At 41.4% G+C, this 19,210-nt stretch overlaps 3 protein-coding genes across 4 annotated transcripts in view; 2 read left to right on the forward strand and 1 right to left on the reverse strand.

The window, feature by feature from the left end:
* Window positions 1-12,731, forward strand: part of LOC127633630 (testican-2-like) — a 35,332-nt gene extending 22,601 nt beyond the window's left edge. Inside the window, exons 6-11 of one of the 2 annotated variants that reach the window (XR_007969231.1) lie at window positions 602-724; window positions 849-1,067; window positions 2,306-2,368; window positions 2,819-2,956; window positions 4,318-5,837; window positions 12,474-12,731. Coding sequence is in view for 1 of the 2 variants with exons in the window: in XM_052112859.1 (XP_051968819.1) it covers window positions 602-724; window positions 849-1,067; window positions 2,306-2,368; window positions 2,819-2,956; window positions 4,318-4,493 (719 nt within the window). In the remaining variant the exon portion in view is untranslated. Of the gene's footprint in view, window positions 1-601; window positions 725-848; window positions 1,068-2,305; window positions 2,369-2,818; window positions 2,957-4,317; window positions 8,297-12,473 lie in introns of those variants that run through there. The other variant, XM_052112859.1, reaches the window with a different exon arrangement.
* LOC127633615 (paladin-like) overlaps window positions 1-19,210 on the forward strand; it is a 319,141-nt gene that overhangs the window by 135,143 nt on the left and 164,788 nt on the right. The gene's annotated exons all lie outside the window — the stretch shown is intronic.
* Window positions 11,348-19,210, reverse strand: part of ppa1a (inorganic pyrophosphatase 1a) — a 30,210-nt gene continuing 22,347 nt past the window's right edge. The window contains exons 7-10 of the mRNA XM_052112883.1: window positions 17,317-17,402; window positions 14,202-14,271; window positions 11,673-11,712; window positions 11,348-11,543 (exon numbers count right to left, since the gene is read on the reverse strand). Of these exons, the coding sequence (XP_051968843.1) occupies window positions 11,512-11,543; window positions 11,673-11,712; window positions 14,202-14,271; window positions 17,317-17,402 (228 nt within the window). The 3' untranslated portion in view covers window positions 11,348-11,511. The remainder of the gene's footprint in view (window positions 11,544-11,672; window positions 11,713-14,201; window positions 14,272-17,316; window positions 17,403-19,210) is intronic.

Below are 19,210 nucleotides of genomic sequence, written 5' to 3' on the forward strand. Positions count from 1 at the left end.
ACAAAAACACACTCTGTAACAACACACCTACACACACACACTCTCACACACTATCACACACACACACACACACTCTCACACACACTCACACACACACTCTCACACACACACACACACACACACACACACTCACACACACTCACACACACACACACACACACACACACACTCTGTAATATCACACACACACACACACTCTGTAATATCACACACACACACACTCTGTAACATCACACACACAAATACACACACTCTGTAATATCACACACACACACACACACACACACACACACACACACTCTGTAATATCACACACACACACACACACACACACACTCTGTAACAACACACACACACACCTACACACACACTCTGTAATATCACACACACATACATACACACACATTCTGTAACATCACACACACACTCTGTAACAACACACACACACAAATACACACACACTCTGTAATATCTCACACACACACACACATTTTCCCAAACTATTCCACAACATAGTGTGCATTCGGATACAATCTTTCCATCAGAAGGATTCTTCCATACATGTATGTTGCACGTGTGAGCTGTGATTCTGTCTCTGTAGTCTCTGGAGAGATCTGTACTGGTCAGGATTTGGCGGATCTGGGTGACCGGCTCAGAGACTGGTTTCAGCTTCTCCATGGCAACGCTAAGCAGAACAACTCTGGACGACAGAGCACAACATCAGGTCAACACACACATGTTCACATCTATATGTGGACTCGATTGATTGGACTGACATACGGTTAGACACTTTTACACACAACTGAATTGAAGGGGCACAATAGCAGTATTCTGTTCCTCGTCCGCAGTGTTTGACAAGGCTGTCGTGGCGGGCTGTAAGGACTCTATCGGCTGGATGTTCTCCAAGCTGGACACCAGTAATGACCTGTTCCTGGATCAGTCTGAGCTCGCCGCCATAAACCTGGAGAAATATGAATTGTGCATTAGACCTTTCTTCAACTCCTGTGACTCCTACAGAGACGGCAAAGTCTCCACGGCAGAATGGTGTCTGTGTTTCTGGAGAGAGAGTGAGTCTGTCCTTATTCACAGCACCGAGAGCGAGAACTACCTCCATTGAGCTTAACATTTATTGAACCCGAATATTCCTTTAAACTTTATGTTTAATTTCTGTACAGTCTCTATGAGCTTTGGAAAGGCACTGTACAAAAAAAGTATTATTATTATTATCAATATTATTGATCTACTGACACAAATTATTGCTATTGCTCTTTAATATCATCTGCTGGTGGAATCTCCAAACTGCTTTAGTTTGGACTTAGTGCTTTCACGAAAATGAGATAAAACATAGCGCACGGGTCGTTGCACTGCACCTAGCGTGGTTACAAAAATAGAGCCATTAGTCATTTAGCAGATGTTTTAATCCAAAGCGACTAACAAATGAAGAACATAGAAAGCAATTTGTCATACAAACATCAAGTTCCCAGAGTAGCTAGAAAGGTATAGAATAAAGAGACAAGACTTTTTATTTTTTTATTATTATATAAATATATATAAATACATAATATATATAAATAATAAATATATAAATAAATAAAAAACATAAATAATTTATATATATATATATATATATATATATATATATATATATATATATATATATATATATATATATATATATATATTTACTATTTGTATATATTTATTATTTATATATATATATATTTATTATTTACATTATTTATTTGTATATATTTATTATATATATTTATTATTTATCTATAATTTATTTGTATATATTTATATATAAATATATATATTATTTATTTGTATTATTTATTTGTATATATTTATTATTTATATATATTTATTATTTATTTATATATATTTATTGTTTACATTATTTGTATATATTTATTATATATTTATATATATTTATTATTTACATTATTTATTTGTATATATTTATTATTTATATATATATATATATATATATTATTTATTTGTATATATTTATATATATATTTATTATTTACATTATTTATTTGTATATATTTATTATTTATATTTATATATTTATTATATATATATAATTTATTTGTATATGTTTATTATTTCACGACCCTGTACACAGGATAAGTGGTTGACGATGGATGGATGGATGGATATTTATTATTTATATATATATATATATATATTATTTGTATATATTTTATATATATATATATATATAATTTATTTTTATATATATATATATTTATTTGATTAAAGTTGAATAATCTTCTGATGATACTTCATATGTTGTCAGAACCTCCATGTTTGGCTGAGATCGAGAGACTCCAGATACAGGAAGCGTCTAAAAGTAAACCAGGTAAACACACACAATTTGTCCCAAAATTGTCCCGAGTAGTTTGCTAAATCTGACACTACCTCCATTTGTGCACATTCTGTGACGTCCTCATTTAGAAAAATGTTGCATACATAAAATAGATAATTTATTCAAAAAAAAGTTTTCTGTTAGTAGTATTTATCATTAGCTTTATATAACAACAATATACTGTATGTCAATGATATGTCCTCATTTAGGGAAATACTGAAAATGAAAGTAATTTCAGAGGCATTTACATTTTAATGAAAGATTACAAAGACTTTTTATGTTGAATTGATTTTGAAATAACATGCACAAAGGACTCGTTCACAATATGACCAGGAATATGTATGAAGTCTTTAAATGGGGTCAGTTTGGATTTCATGTTGACTTTAATCTCAGATCTATACATCACCTTTTGCAGTCAACACGTCTTCACCTGTGTGTGTGCAGGCATGTACATCCCCAGCTGTGATGAAGACGGCTTTTACAGGAAGCTGCAGTGTGACCACAGTCACACCGTGTGCTGGTGCGTCGATCCGCACGGAACAGAGGCCACGGGGTCACGTATCCATGGAAACCCAGACTGCGGTAAGTGCCGCTGGATCTATTGGTTTTGATCATAGACTTCACCTCATGTGGAAACGTTGAGGGAAGGTAGTCCTCCAGAGTACAACAGTGTAGAAAAGTTTGGGCCTCAAGGTGGCGCTATAGTGATCATTGTTTACGTTAAAACCGTTTGACGCACACTCGAGTGTCTTATATCATTGGATTCCTTAACTCGAAAAAAAACATAAAATCGGTGTGTGTCTACTCTGAACGCTCCTGACAAATGTTATCAAAGGAAGTTTGATTCGTCGAAGCGCTACGAAGATATAAACGAATTGGTCAGGCGTCATCCATTTTGTACGTTTTGACCAATATCGACCAAACGAAAAGGCCAAATGTTACGAAACTTGATGCACACAGACAACAGCACATTTTGAGCTTGCATACAAAATCGCGAACATTTTCGCCTATAGGGGGCGCTACAACTAAAAAATGCTCATAACTCTGCAACCGTTTTATCAATTAAGGTGAAAATTGGTATGTCTCTTGTAGGGGCCAAATGCTAACATATTCTATAATATGACTCTGACAAATAAAAAAACATGGCCGCCACCAGCCAATCAAATTTCAGCAGCTAATAACATCAAATCTGAATGGCCGACTGTTATGAAAATTGAGATATTTGTAGACCGTGTCAGAATGAGGCCGTGTCCCAAGTTTTATGAAAATCGGCCACAAGGTGGCGCTATAACAAGGATGTTTACGTTTTCGCCAATAACTCTGCAACCGAGTTGTGTAATCTCAAAATAAATTTTTCGTCTAATTCCTTGCACCAAGACATACAAAATGTGAAACAACAGCCAATCAAATTTCAGCAAAATGGCTGTATAAATTATCCAATGTTATCTGCTATTGTGAACTACATCTAGGATTCCCTAGGTCAATAATTATCAATAAACGTTGAAATTAAGTTATTTTGGGGTTACATTTATCATGTGGGTTTGACCAAGTGTATCCAAAAGCCAATAATTCCTAAAATAATATTACAATTTCTAAAACCTTTTTGAAGATTGGGTGCTTTGTGGCTTTATAACAGTTAAAAAGTATTTTTGTTTGCTGTCCTTTCCTGCATAACGCGGCGGCTCATTTTAGCATATCGCGGCCCATTCCGCACGTTTCGCAGCCGACCCACCGGCCTGCTCGGATCTCCCTATGGCCAGTCCACCCCTGATCGGCCCCAAAGTGTGTCGGCCCACCGGGAAAATGCCCGGTATGCCAAATTACCAGTCCAGCCCTGCACATGTACAAATACATACCTCTTTTGCATACTTTGAAAGTTCTTAAAAGGCTTGAACCCCGACAATTGCTGCTTGCAGCTATATTTAAGTTTGATTGTGTTGTAGATGATCTGGTCAGCTCTGGAGGTTTCAGCAGCGGAGTCGGATGGGAGGATGAAGAGGAGAAAGAGGCAGAGGAGGAGAGGAGGAGGAGCCGGGAGAAAGTGATGACGGAGGATACATCTGGTAAAACATCTACAGGTGTCCATGAGCGCTGCAGACCAACCCGTCCACTGTTCTGATTCAGTAGTGTCATTCATGTTCTGACTAGCGTCAGTAACGGATTTCCTCATTGGTTTAGGCTTGAAACTGTCTCTCTAGGATGCGAGCACGAACGCATCTTGCTACTAAATGTTTGACTGGGCCAAATCACTCATTTCACACATTTAGCTGCAAGACAGTCTTAAAGGAATATTCCGGGTCCAACACAAGTTGAAGTGACTCATCCCACATTTACTTTAAAAAAGTCGTGCACTTACAGTACAATGGAAGTCAATGGGGTCCATTTTTGGAAGGTTTAAAGAACCCCATTTTGGAAATGTGAAGCGTATCATTTTATAAAAGCACTTGCATTGATTCTTCTGTTAAAACTTGAGCTGTAAAGTTGTTTAAATCATTGTTTTTATGGTCATTTTAGCATTTTAGAGTTTGCGTGGTTACGTCGTCATGGCAACGAAGTTGTAAAATTGTCTATAACTTCACACAGATGTGGTCAAATCATGTTTAAACACATATTGTTTACGTCTTGTGTCTATACTTGTGAAACAGTATTTTAATGTTGACAGATTAAACCCCATTGACTTGCATTGGAAGTGACTCACTGGACCACACATTTGTGCTTTTATTTTATTAAAACAATTCTGGACACACTTATAATTTTAAATTAGACTTTGTTTGGAGTAATTGAACAAATTGTAAATGTTGTTTGGGATCTCTTTTGTGTTCCTTTTAGTTGTGATAGGATATCACATTACTCAATTTAATTAATAGTGTAACTCAATAAAATTAATAAAGTCATATGATACAATAATAACATTTCAGTTGTAATTTTAAAACCTTGCGACTTTTATTTTGGCGGGACATCCCATGAATAATGCTAATAACAGTAGCTTCACAAGCCGTTTGTCTGCTATGAGAGTGTCAACAACATTTGGAATGCCCAATTCCCGCTACTTAGTAGCTCTTCCTGGTGGCGCGGTTACTCGCCTCAATCTGGGTGGCGGAGGACGAGTCTGAGACGTCAATCCGCGCATCTGATCACGTGACTCGTTGTGCATGACACCGCGGAGACTCACAGCATGTGGAGACTCATGCTACTCTCCATGATCCACACACAACTCACCACACGCCCCATTGAGAGAACCACTAATCACCACCACGAGGAGGTTACCCCATGTGACTCTACCCTCCCTAGCAACCGGCCCAATGTGGTTGCTAAGGAGACCTGACTGGAGTCACTCAGCACGCCCTGGATTCAAACTCAAGACTCCAGGTGTGATAGTCAGCGTCAATACTTGAGCTACACAGACCCCTGGGGATCTGGACTTTAATGTGCAACATAAACATTGCTAGCAAACCAGCCTATGGTGGTTTGCTATTTTTAGCTGGTTTCCACTGGTCAAGCTGGTCTAGTTTGCATGGTTTTAGACGGGTTTTCAGATTTGTCAGCTTAAACAAGTTATGACCAGCATACAATCCCAGCTGGGGAAAAAACATCTCAAACCAGCCTAAGGTTGTGTGCTGGTTTTAGCTGGTTTAGACTGGTCAAGCTGGTCTAGTTTGATAGTTTTAGATGGGTTTTCAGAATTTTTTAGCTAAACCATCTTAAACAAGTTAGGAACAGCATACAATCCCAGCTGGGGAAAAAACATTTAAAACCATCCTAAGGTTGTTTGCTGGTTGTAGCTGGTTTCCACTGGTCAAGCTGGTCTAGTTTGTTGGTTTTAATGGGGTTTTCAACACTTGTCAGCTAAACCAGGTAAGACCAGCATGCAATCACTGCTAAAGAACCCCCCCAGCTCAAACCAGCCTACAGTGGTTTGCTAGTTTTAGCTGGTTTTCACTGGTCAATCTAGTCTAGTTTCATAGTTTTAGAGGTGCTTTCAGTACATTTCAGCTAATCCAGCTCAAACCAGTTAAGACCAGCATGCAGCCCCTACTGAAGAACCCCCAGCTCAAACCAGCCTACAGTGGTTTGCTAGTTTTAGCTGATTTATGCTGGTCAATTTGGATTATTTTGATGATTTTAGAGGGGCTTTTTTTTTTTAGCAGTGAATTAAAATGTACATGATTTCATAAACATTGATTTTTGTCCATTAGTGTTTCTCTTACTGGATTTTAAAGTCAAGTTTATTACTTTATTATTAAGTCACATTATTGTCCAAGTTTTCAGCCTTTTTTCCTTCATTTTTATTTTCGCCGGCCGAAATTTTTAGTGCATCTCTAGAACCCAAAAAATATTCCTTTAAACTCAACGAGAGTATCAGGACCACGAGTGGAGAAACCCAAAGGCTCGACTGGTTTTGACCTTAATGTCCGTAATCAGAGGATTTGTGATGCATTAATCTGTAATCTGCATTATTAACAGGGTATTTTGTTGTTTCATTAGAAATGATTTATGCAAAAAGAACTTATGGATTGCTTTAGATTATTAGCTTTAAAACCACTCAACGCATTTCTTCTCTAACTTGAATTTGCATTTGCTTAATGTTTCTTTCTGTTAATTATAACCTGTGCGCGGACGCTTGAGTTGTTGAATGTAAAGTATTGCATGAAAATGCTTTTTAAATGGTCATTTTTTTCTGTGTAATAACAGTAAAACAACCTTTCTGATCCCAATGTACAATAGATGTATAATGTTCAGATAGAGACTTTACCTAAAGGTGGTAATATCGGCTCATGTTGGCGATGAGACGGTGCTTTCCTAAATCTATACAATAAAATAATTGAACCGTCTCTGTGTATAAAGGAATATTTTATGTTGCTGGACTTCTCCGAAGAAATATCTGAATTTACTGAGCTTGACAAATGCATCTGAAAATCAGTCGTTGCCAGCCTAAGGTTGTTTGATGGTTTTAGCTGGTTTACACTGGGCAAGCTGGTCCAGTTTATAGTTTTAGCTGGTTTACACTGGTCAAGCTGGTCTAGTTTGATAGTTTTTGAGGGGTTTTCAGATTTGTCAGCTTAAACTAGTTAGGACCAGCATACAATCCCAGCTGGGGAAAAAACATCTCAAACCAGCCTAAGGTTGTTTGCTGGTTTTAGCTGGTTTACACTGGTCAAGCTGGTCTAGTTTATGGGTTTTCAGCACCTGTCAGCTAAACCAGTTAAGACCAGCATGCAATCTCTGCTAAAGAATTCTCCAGTTCAAACCTGCCTTAGGTGGTTTGCTAGTTTGAGCTGGTTTCCACTGGTCAAGCTGGTCTAGTTTGTTGGTTTTAGAGGGGTTTTCAGCTTTGTCAGCTTAAACAAGTTAGGACCAGCATACAATCCCAGCTGGGGGAAAAAAAACATCTCAAAGGTTGTTTGCTGGTTTTAGCTGGTTTACACTGATCAAGCTGGTCTAGTTTGTTGGTTTTAATGGGGTTTTTAACACTTGTCAGCTAAACCAGTTAAGACCAGCATGCAATCCCTGATAAAGAATTCCCCAGTTTAAACCAGCCTTAGGTGGTTTGCTAGTTTTAGCTGGTTTCCACTGCTCAAGCTGGTATAGTTTGTTGGTTTTAGAGCGGTTTTCAGCTTTGTCAGCTTAAACAAGTTAGGAGCAGCATACAATCCCTGATACGGGGTTTTTCTGGTTTAAGAGGGTTTAGTTGGTCTCCCAGCCCAAACGTCCTCCTAAAACCATCAAAACAGACCAGCTTGACTCACCACCTCATGTTGTTTTGTTTTTTCAGCATGGAGCTTTCTTTACACTCTGAGACCACAAACATACACATTTATAACCAGAGTAAACAATTATGACGTTTTTACTGGTTTATGTAAATGATGCTACTTAATTCTGATGATTGTCATATTTCCTGCAGATTTGATAATAAAACTGAGAAATGGATCATTGTCTGTCTTTGAGAGGTTCAGTTTATTAGTTGTTTATTAATTAAATGTTTATTAACACTAATGGCTAAAATTGTCAATGTGAAATTTCTGCCAGTCCTTCAATAAACAACCGTGCGTCCTTATATATAAAATAAGCAAATATAATTTAAAACTTTATTTGGATCTTGACCAGAACGGAGAATGGCAGACAGAAACAAAACATATATATAAACATTTTTTAAATAAAAAAAAATATATATATATATATATATATATATATATATATATATATATATATATTTAAGCCTATTTTTAAGTTTTACAAATGTAAAACTTGAGTAATTTTTAACAAAATTAAATTAATAAAACGTAAGATATTTAAATGTTATTTTGTTAAAGATTACTCAATGAAATTCAACATAATTTTGTTATGAAATTAAAATTTGTACATTTAAAAACAACTATAGTATGACTATGTGCTCAAAACATAATCTTAAAATTTACGCATTTCAATTTCACCCGTCTGGCGGGTACCTGGCGGGGGCGGCGCTTGCCGGCGTCCGGACGCGCGCGGGGGGGAACGAGGCGAAGCGGCGCGGCTGTGGTCGCGCCGGAGGTCACGACCACAGCCGCGGAGGTCTTCGGTAATGATGCTTCCGCAGGTTCACCTACAGAAACCTTGTTACGACTTTTACTTCCTCTAGATAGTCAAGTTTGATCGTCTTCTTGGTGCTCCGCCAAGGCCCGTGAGGAGCCCGGCAGGGCCGATCCGAGGACCTCACCAAACCATCCAATCGGTAAACCTCCCCAATTTGTAACGCCCAATTCCCAATGTACTCCAAGTCCCCGTGGCGGCGTAGTGACTCAATCCGGGTGGCGGAGGACGAATCTCAGTTGCGTCTGAGACCGTCAATCCGCGCATCTTATCACGTGAGTTGTTGAGCGCGTTACCGTGGAGACGTAGCGCATGTGGAGGCTTCACGCTATTCTCCGCGTCATCCACACACAACTCACCACACGCCCCACCGAGAGCGAGAACCACATTATAGCGACCACGAGGAGGTTACCCCATGTGACTCTACCCTCCCTAGCAACCGGGACCATTTGGTTGCTAAGGAGACCTGACTGGATTCACTCTCACAACTCCGGGGGTGTTAGCCAGCGCCAGCACCCCAATGTGTAACGCCCAATTCCCAATGCGCTCCAAGTCCTCATGGTGGCGTAGTGACTCGCCTCAATCCGGGTGGTGAAGGACGAATCTCAGTTGCCTCCGCGTCTGAGACCGTCAATCCGCGCATCTTATCACGTGACTTGTTGAGAGCGTGCGCGGAGGCTTCACGCTATTCTCCGCAGCATCCACGCACAACTCAAATGGTAAGTGGTAATTTGTCTGCACTTATATAGTGCTTTTTTTAACCTTAGAGTTTACCAAAGTGCTTTACACTCTGTCCAAATCACCCATTCACACACACACACATACACACACACACACATAGAGACAGAGACACACTCACTCACACACACTCACAGTCATCAGGTGTTGACTGATAACACATTTAATCGAGCGCAATCACCCTGTGCGCAAACAGCCCCTTCAGATGTTGTCGTTAATGAAATCCTCCGTTTTACATGCTTAGATGACAATTTTAATTCTGTTAAAGCGATGTGACGCTCTAGAGATGCGTCTGTAGTAACACCGCAGAATCCTTCACAAAAGTAAACACAGACACTTCCGCCTACAGTCACGTGATGACGGTTCCAGCGTCTGATTGGTTAGAGAAATTTAGCTTATTATTATTATTATTATTATTATTATTATTATTATTTAATTGTGACATTACTTTCATAGCAATTAACCCTAAATGCATTACTGCAATGCGAAAAAATAATAATATAGGCTTTATTGAAACTGGAGTAGCCTGATATTGTGAAGATAGTTAAATGCCTTACATGCTATATGAACTCAAGACATTACATGATGTCTGGTTACTGGAGATATTTCGTTATTCCTTCTGATTTAATATATCTGAACCTAAATTGAATCTTGTTATATAGCTCATTTTTGCGCAAGCGCTTAATCATTTTTCAGTCACTCTTCAGCGCCCTCTGCTGGTTGCTGCGGGGAATTGCAGAATAATGGCGCAGGTGGAAAGTGGTGAGGCTGGAGACACTTCAGTTAGCTGTGACTTCATCCACATCATGTGAGTACAGTTGTTAAAAATTAAAGTTTTTAATGCGGATTCAAGCACATTAATAGTGGCAACTCAAAAGCACGACATGACACTTTCTGTGGTGTTTTGTAATCAATGTAGGTCTGCTGCACATGCAAATGATGACCACTAGATGGCAGTGCTTACCAATACGATAATCCAAAAAGTATTAATTTCCTGAGGCCACATTATATTTCATAAAATATCATTTATATTTCTTAAAATGGTATTGTGGTCTATGCCCACGTGTAAAATTCAATTATGTTTGATTCTGATTTTGTAGAAATTTCTTACAACACAAGCATACTAATAAAAAAAAAAAAGTTAGACTTCAAAAGCGACTAACATTTACATTTATGCATTTGGCAGACGCGTTTATCCAAAACGACTTGCAGTGCACTTATTACAGGGACAATCCCCCCGGAACAACCTGGAGTTAAGTGTCTTGCTCAATGACACAATTGTGGTGGCTGTGGGGATCGAACCAGCAACCTTCTGATTACCAGTTATGTGCTTTAGTACATCCACAGGTGCACCTCCAATTCAGCACACCTCCTATCAAAAGCTAATTGGTTAATTATCTAAAGTTTCTGGAATTTTCCAAGCTGTTTAAAGACACAATAAACTAAAATTGTGATTATAGTCAATTGAAAGTGACACAATCGGTCTGTAAACCATTGTTGGAAAAATGACTCCTATCATGCACAGAGTACATGTCGTAAACGATTCGCCAAAACTATAGTTGTAGAAGCATATTTAAGAGATTCCCTGTAATTATAGTGATTATAGTAAGTTACAAATGGACCTAAATGTGACAGTTAGACGTTCCCTTTAACACACTTGTTGTCACACATATTAATAGACCAAATGGATCTCAAGAGAAACATGTTTCAGAACAACAGCTGATTTTATTGTCATGATGAAGATACAGATCGCAGTACTCCGTTAGCTAATATTTAATTCTGCCTCTATGGCTAATACAGGTAGTGTTCAGCCCGTCACCTCTGAGGATCTTTTACGGTTTGCTGTAATAGAACCATTTATCAGCTAGAAGGAGAGAAAACAAGAGAGTCAAAAAATAAATAAAGCTATATACTATGTTATCTCTTACATTTCTAATAAAACATCTATTCAACGGCAGAACATGCATCAGGTGGATAAATCCATCGTACTCACCTGAGCTGGGCATCTGGTCTGCGTCACTGTAGGGATGTGCCTGAGGACATAATTAAAGTTCTGTTCAGGTAGATTGTTCACAGAAACTGAAATTCTGTCTTTGTTTATACACCCTCAGGGGCGGGGGCCAGAAGGGTGGCACGGGGTGGCAGCTGCCACCCTAAAAATGAGCTTTGCCACCCCAACTCGGACACCGCTTGCGTCCTGGAGACGGTGCGCAACGGCTTACCGTCCGTGTTGCGCATCTGTAGACGACCCCGCACACCCCGCATACGTTAGGTGAAATTACTGGATGCCACCCCTTACTCGACTCTTGCCAGCTTGGCAAAAAATCCCGGACATGCCCCTGGTTATGTGGTCTGACACGATCCAAAAAGGCCAAAAGAAAAATCATGTGGCAGGGCGAGCAAGAGACGGGCAGAGCGGTGCATTTATTGGAAATTGGAAGTTTATTGGAAGTTTCCTCCGCGTCTGAGACCGCCAATCCGCGCATCTGATCACGTGACTCGTTGTGCATGACACCGCGGAGACTCACAGCATGTGGAGGCTCATGCTACTCTCCACGATCCACACACAACTCACCACACGCCCCATTGAGAGAACCACTAATCACCACCACGAGGAGGTTACCCCATGTGACTCTACCCTCCCTAGCAACCGGGCCAATTTGGTTGCTAAGGAGACCTGACTGGAGTCACTCAGCTCATGACTAGTCAGCGTCAATACTCACTGAGCTACACAGACCCCTGGGGATCTGGACTTTAATGTGCAACATAAACATTGCTAGCAAACCAGCCTAAGGTGGTTTGCTAGTTTTAGCTGGTTTCCACTGGTCAAGCTGGTCTAGTTTCATGGTTTTAGACGGGTTTTCAGATTTGTCATCTTAAATTAGTTATGACCAGCATACAATCCCAGCTGGGGAAAAAACATCTCAAACCAGCCTAAGGTGGTTTGCTGGTTTTAGCTGGTTTACACTGGTCAAGCTGGTCTAGTTTGATAGTTTTAGATGGGTTTTCAGATTTTTTTAGCTAAACCATCTTAAACAAGTTAGGAACAGCATACAATCCTCCCTAGCAACTGGGCCAATTTGGTTGCTAGGGAGACCTGACTGGAGTTACTCAGCACGCCCTCGATTCAAACTCACGACTCCAGGGGTGATAGTCAGTGTCAATACTGGCTGAGATACTGTCAAAGTCTATCTTTGGCGCTATGAAAATTGTTTGTTTTGAGCGACCTCTTAGACCCGCCCCGACAACGTTACTCAACAAATGGCGTGAGTTGGGGGCGGGATTATCTCTTTGTTTGACCAATGGCAAACCGGTGGTCAAACAAGTTTATTCTTGCAATACCATTTGGTGACATTTCTACATGTCTTGAAGAAAGGGGCGACTTTGCATGTGTTTGACATCAGCGAATGGGCTTAATATGAAGGGTGCAGATCTCCTGGGAGGTCCCTTGCAATACATCGTCATTATATTTTCCAAGAACCTTTCTACAAGCTGCATCTTACTCTAAACTGCCACAGGAAATGGGCTTTATATTAAGTCCTTTTTACTATATATTCTCCTCTCTGCCCAGTTGGTGGCGATATGCATGAAGAACGCAAATCGTCAAAAACTAAAGAAGAATGTGAAAGTGAAAGTGTAGATTTATAGTATAAAATGACTATCTGTTTCTCACCCACACCTATCATATCACTTCAGAAGACATGGATTAAACCACTGGAGTCGTATGTGAAAGTGAAAGTGTAGATTTATATTATAAAACGACTTAAATATTGATCTGTTTGTCACCCACATCTATCATATTACTTCAGAAGACATGGATTAAACCACTGGAGTCTTATGGATTACTTCTATGCTGCCTTTATGTGCTTTTTGGGGCATCAAAATTTTGGCACCCATTCACTTGCATTGTATGGACCTACAGAGATGATATATTCTTCTAAAAATCTCAATTTGTGTTCTGCAGAAGAAATAACATCCAACACATCTGGGATGCCATGAGGGTGAGTAAATGAGGAGAGAATTTTCATTTTTGGGTGTACTGTCCCTTTAAGGGTTGATGGTGTGAGGGAGGTCCCTTGCAAGACTTGGGTACTCCAGAAAATCTGCAGTCTATTCAGTCTGAACCGCTCTATCATACAGTAATCTAAGACGCTGTCCACACTGCATGCGACCGTCATGTCGCGCCGATAGTTCACAAACATCCCGTGATCGATTAGCCATCTTTCAGCCGAGCTTGTAATCTTGGACATGCACCCCCCTCGTTCTGTCCATGCCTATGATTGGATAGTGATTACTTTTCAGTGTGGCATGATTTCTGTGGCACAGCAGTTATTTTCTGTTAAAGAATGCAATCAATGATTCTTTGCATTCAAAAGTTTCCCAAAGTTACAGAAGTTTCCATTGAGGTCTCTGTGGTGTTAAGACCGAATGATTATTTCCTGCGTGCATGTGTGTGTGTGTGTGTGTGTGTGTGTGTGTGTGTGTGTGTGTGTGTGACAGTGGCACCGATGAACGCACTCACTGAATCTATGATGACTTTGGCTTCTACACTGGAACAGAAGAAGGGACTCTCTGAGACACAGGTGTTCATACTGTGGGATAAATTTGAAACAAAACCACAACATTAAAAGAACATTGGAATATCCCCAAAGCAAATGTACCCCCTGTTTAGAGACCTTCAATGTTGATGTAGCCTTTATGGGGTCAATCTAAACAAACCAGGCCCATTAGCAGGTAATATCAATTCCCAAATTCATTAGTAATATGTCACAGGAGATTCGCTGGGCACATTTGGACATCTGCACACAAAGAACAACAACCTTTATGCTTTTGACGTGTCACAGTTAAAAGCACAGGGGTTCGTTGATCATGCCCAAAAGTTGTTTAGTTTGGGGGGTTCGTTGATCATGCCCAAAAGTTGTTTAGTGTGGGTGGGGGTTCGTTGATCATGCCCAAAAGTTGTTTAGTGGGGGTTGGGGGTTCGTTGATCATGCCCAAAAGTTGTTTAGTGGGGGTTGGGGTTCGTTGATCATGCCCAAAAGTTGTTTAGTGGGGGTTGGGGTTCGTTGATCATGCCCAAAAGTTGTTTAGTGGGGGTGGGGGTTCGTTGATCATGCCCAAAAGTTGTTTAGTGGGGGGTGGTTCGTTGATCATGCCCAAAAGTTGTTTAGTGGAGGGGGTGGGGTTCGTTGATCATGCCCAAAAGTTGTTTAGTGGGGGTTGGGGGTTCGTTGATCATGCCCAAAAGTTGTTTAGTTTGGGGGGTTCGTTGATCATGCCCAAAAGTTGTTTAGTGGGGGTTGGGGGTTCGTTGATCATGCCCAAAAGTTGTTTAGTGGGGGGTGGGGGTCGTTGATCATGCCCAAAAGTTGTTTAGTGGGGGGTGGGGGTTCGTTGATCATGCCCAAAAGTTGTTTAGTGGGGCGGGGGGTTCGTTGATCATGCCCAAAAGTTGTTTAGTGGGGGGTGGTTCGTTGATCATGCCCAAAAGTTGTTTAGTGGAGGGGTGGGGTTCGTTGATCATGCCCAAAAGTTGTTTAGTGGGGGTTGGGGGTTCGTTGATCATGCCCAAAAGTTGTTTAGTTTGGGGGTTCGTTGATCATGCCCAAAAGTTGTTTAGTGGGGGTTGGGGTTCAGTTGATCATGCCCAAAAGTTGTTTAGTGGGGGTGGGGTTCGTTGATCATGCCCAAAAGTTGTTTAGTGGGGGTGGGGGTTCGTTGATCATGCCCAAAAGTTGTTTAGTGGGGGGTGGTTCGTTGATCATGCCCAAAAGTTGTTTAGTGGGGGGGTGGTTCGTTGATCATGCCCAAAAGTTGTTTAGTGGGGCGGGGGGGTTCGTTGATCATGCCCAAAAGTTGTTTAGTGGGGGGGTGGTTCGTTGATCATGCCCAAAAGTTGTTTAGTGGAGGGGGTGGGGGTTCGTTGATCATGCCCAAAAGTTGTTTAGTGGGGGTTGGGGGTTCGTTGATCATGCCCAAAAGTTGTTTAGTGGGGGTTGGGGGTTCGTTGATCATGCCCAAAAGTTGTTTAGTGGAGGGGGGGTTCGTTGATCATGCCCAAAAGTTGTTTAGTGGGGGTGGGGGTCGTTGATCATGCCCAAAAGTTGTTTAGTGGGGGTGGGGGTTCGTTGATCATGCCCAAAAGTTGTTTAGTGGGGGGTGGTTCGTTGATCATGCCCAAAAGTTGTTTAGTGGGGTGGGGGTTCGTTGATCATGCCCAAAAGTTGTTTAGTGGGGGGTGGTTCGTTGATCATGCCCAAAAGTTGTTTAGTGGAGGGGGTGGGGGTTCGTTGATCATGCCCAAAAGTTGTTTAGTGGGGGTGGTTCGTTGATCATGCCCAAAAGTTGTTTAGTGGGGGGGTTCGTTGATCATGCCCAAAAGTTGTTTAGTGGAGGGGGGTTCGTTGATCATGCCCAAAAGTTGTTTAGTGGGGGTGGGGGTCGTTGATCATGCCCAAAAGTTGTTTAGTGGGGGTGGGGGTCGTTGATCATGCCCAAAAGTTGTTTAGTGGGGGGTGGTTCGTTGATCATGCCCAAAAGTTGTTTAGTGGGGCGGGGGTTCGTTGATCATGCCCAAAAGTTGTTTAGTGGGGGTGGTTCGTTGATCATGCCCAAAAGTTGTTTAGTGGGGGTGGGGTTCGTTGATCATGCCCAAAAGTTGTTTAGTGGAGGGGGGTTCGTTGATCATGCCCAAAAGTTGTTTAGTGGGGGTGGGGTTCGTTGATCATGCCCAAAAGTTGTTTAGTGGGGGTTGGGGGTTCGTTGATCATGCCCAAAAGTTGTTTAGTGGGGGTGGGGGTTCGTTGATCATGCCCAAAAGTTGTTTAGTGGGGGTGGTTCGTTGATCATGCCCAAAAGTTGTTTAGTGGGGGTGGTTCGTTGATCATGCCCAAAATTTGTTTAGTGGGGCGGGGGTTCGTTGATCATGCCCAAAAGTTGTTTAGTGGGGGGTGGTTCGTTGATCATGCCCAAAAGTTGTTTAGTGTAGGGTGGAGGGTGGGGGTTCGTTGATCATGCCCAAAAGTTGTTTAGTGGGGGTGGGGGTTCGTTGATCATGCCCAAAAGTTGTTTAGTGGGGGTGGTTCGTTGATCATGCCCAAAAGTTGTTTAGTGGAGGGGGTTCGTTGATCATGCCCAAAAGCAGGGGGTCACCAAACTAGATCACGCAGCCTTGCCCTGGGCACTGGCCCATTGGCCCTGTCAGTAATCCATCCCTGCCAAACATATATGAGTGATTACCTCTAAATTATAATCTTTTTTTTTTTTTGAAGAGTTTGAATTTTATCCACTTTTCCCCCAAATGTTTTTGTTTATTTCTTAGTGCATTCACTGTGACAGTACATGTTTATTTGCAAACCAGAGAGAACAGCAGCGACATTCATGACACGTTCACGTTTCTCAGCTTGAGTGGGCAGTGCCATTTAGATTTGTCTCCTTTTGTCTGACAGTCTTAGAAAAGGGAATATCAGGAATGCTATTTTTAGTGAATTTGTCATGTAAAAGGAATTCAATCTGAGGTTGTATTGAGAATACTCCGATTTGGGTCGGAGTGTGGGTTTCCTCACAGAATGACTGTCATTTAAGACAATTCTATATAGCTGTGTGTAGATTATAGATTGGACTGACAGATGTCTTACCAGTTGATGTCACCGGCATTGGTTTTCTTGGAGATCAGAGCTTTCCAAAAACTATGAGTGTCTTTAACCGTTTTGATGGCGAATTCCTAGGAACAAATAAAAAATATGGTTATTTATATATATATATATACACAAAGTATATACAGCCTTAAATCTCTAATAATCTGATTACACCAGCTGTGCATAAGGTTGAGGGGTTAAAATGAATAACAGGATAAAAAATAAGTTGTAAGCTTTCTGTAAAGTAATGCAGGTCTATGGACATTTCAGTCAACCATCAGATCCTACTCTCCACCATCTCTTCGCTGGGCATCACAGGAACTGTGCTTGACTGGTTTAACTCCTATCTCTCAGGTAGGTCCTTCAAGGTAGCCTGGAGCGGGGAGGTATCCAAGTCACATCAGCTACTTACTGGGGTACCACAGGGCTCGGTGCTTGGGCCACTTCTCTTCTCTATATACACAACATCACAGGGACCCGTCATCAAGCACATGGGTTCTCTTACCACTGCTATGCCGATGACATGCAAATCTACTTGTCTTTCCAGCCCAACAACACCACCGTGACTGCTCAAATCTCAGCCTGGATGAAGCAACACCCCCTGCAACTCAACCCAGCGAAGACTGAGCTCCTCATCTTTCCAGCCAACCCTGCTGTTGAGCACAACATCACCGTGCAGCTGGGTGCAACTACAGTAACGGCTTCCATAACGGTCAGAAATCTAGAGGTAACCATCGATAACCAACTCAGACCACATCTCAAAGACAGCACGATCATGTAGATTTACACTCCGCAATTTCAGGAAGATAAGACCCTTCCTCTCTGTAGGACCAGAATGCAACAGCACGTCTGGTCTTTAATCAACCAAAGAGAGCACATGTTACACCCCTCCTCGTCTCTCTCCACTGGCTGCCGGTTGATGCACGTATTCAATTCAAGGCTCTGATGCTGCATACAGAACAGTCACTGGGTCTGCTCCAGCATACCTAAAAGAATCCTGCGCTCGGCTAATGAGCGATGCCTTGTTGTAACAACACAAAGAGGCACCAAAACACTTTCCCGGATTTTCGGCTTCATCGTACCACTCTGGTGAAATGACCTTCCCAACTCCATCAACGAAGCTCAATTTCTGTCTTCCAAAAATGGCTAAAAACATATTTTTCATGAGCCTCTTATAAACAAATGTAAATATCATCATCATCAGAAGTCTATCACACAAAACATGAGCTTAACCAGTTTTCCTTTCCAGCCGTTACTCCTGGTCTAAATTTATCCGTAGGGTTGCACGTCAACTATGTTGTGGCAGGGCGGAGGCTAATCAAGCCTTCGAGAGGGATAAAGGCCGACTGCGGAGGATTGTGCGAGAGAGAGAGATCGTTTATGGACATGTCCGTCATGTGTGTGTTTGTCTGTTAAGTTTATCATTAAAACTATTATTTATATCGTCAAGCCAGTTCTCGCCTCCTCCTTTTTTGATTGACTTCTTTACACTGGTGCCGAAATTTACATTTACATTTTACATTTACATTTATGCATTTGGCAGACGCTTTTATCCAAAGCGACTTACAGAGCTCTTATTACAGGGACAATCCCCCCGGAGCAACCTGGAGTTAAGTGTCTTGCTCAAGGACACAATGGTGGTGGCTGTGGGGTTCGAACCAGTGTCCTTCTGATTACCAGATTACCAGTTATGTGCTTAGACCACTACACCACCACTCCATTATCTGGGAAGGAGGAGGGATAGGAGGAGGGATACGCCGTAGTAGAGTTCTCGCCACTACCGTCCACCCCAACGGAGCAGCCGCGGCCATCTGCCGGGGGATGAGGAGCCCGGCCGCCTGGAAGCGGACGATGGCCGCCAAATGTGAGGGGAGAAGGGGCTCCTAACCGACCG

The sequence above is a fragment of the Xyrauchen texanus genome, chromosome 40, assembly GCF_025860055.1.
Source record: "Xyrauchen texanus isolate HMW12.3.18 chromosome 40, RBS_HiC_50CHRs, whole genome shotgun sequence".
Lineage (NCBI taxonomy): Eukaryota > Metazoa > Chordata > Actinopteri > Cypriniformes > Catostomidae > Xyrauchen > Xyrauchen texanus.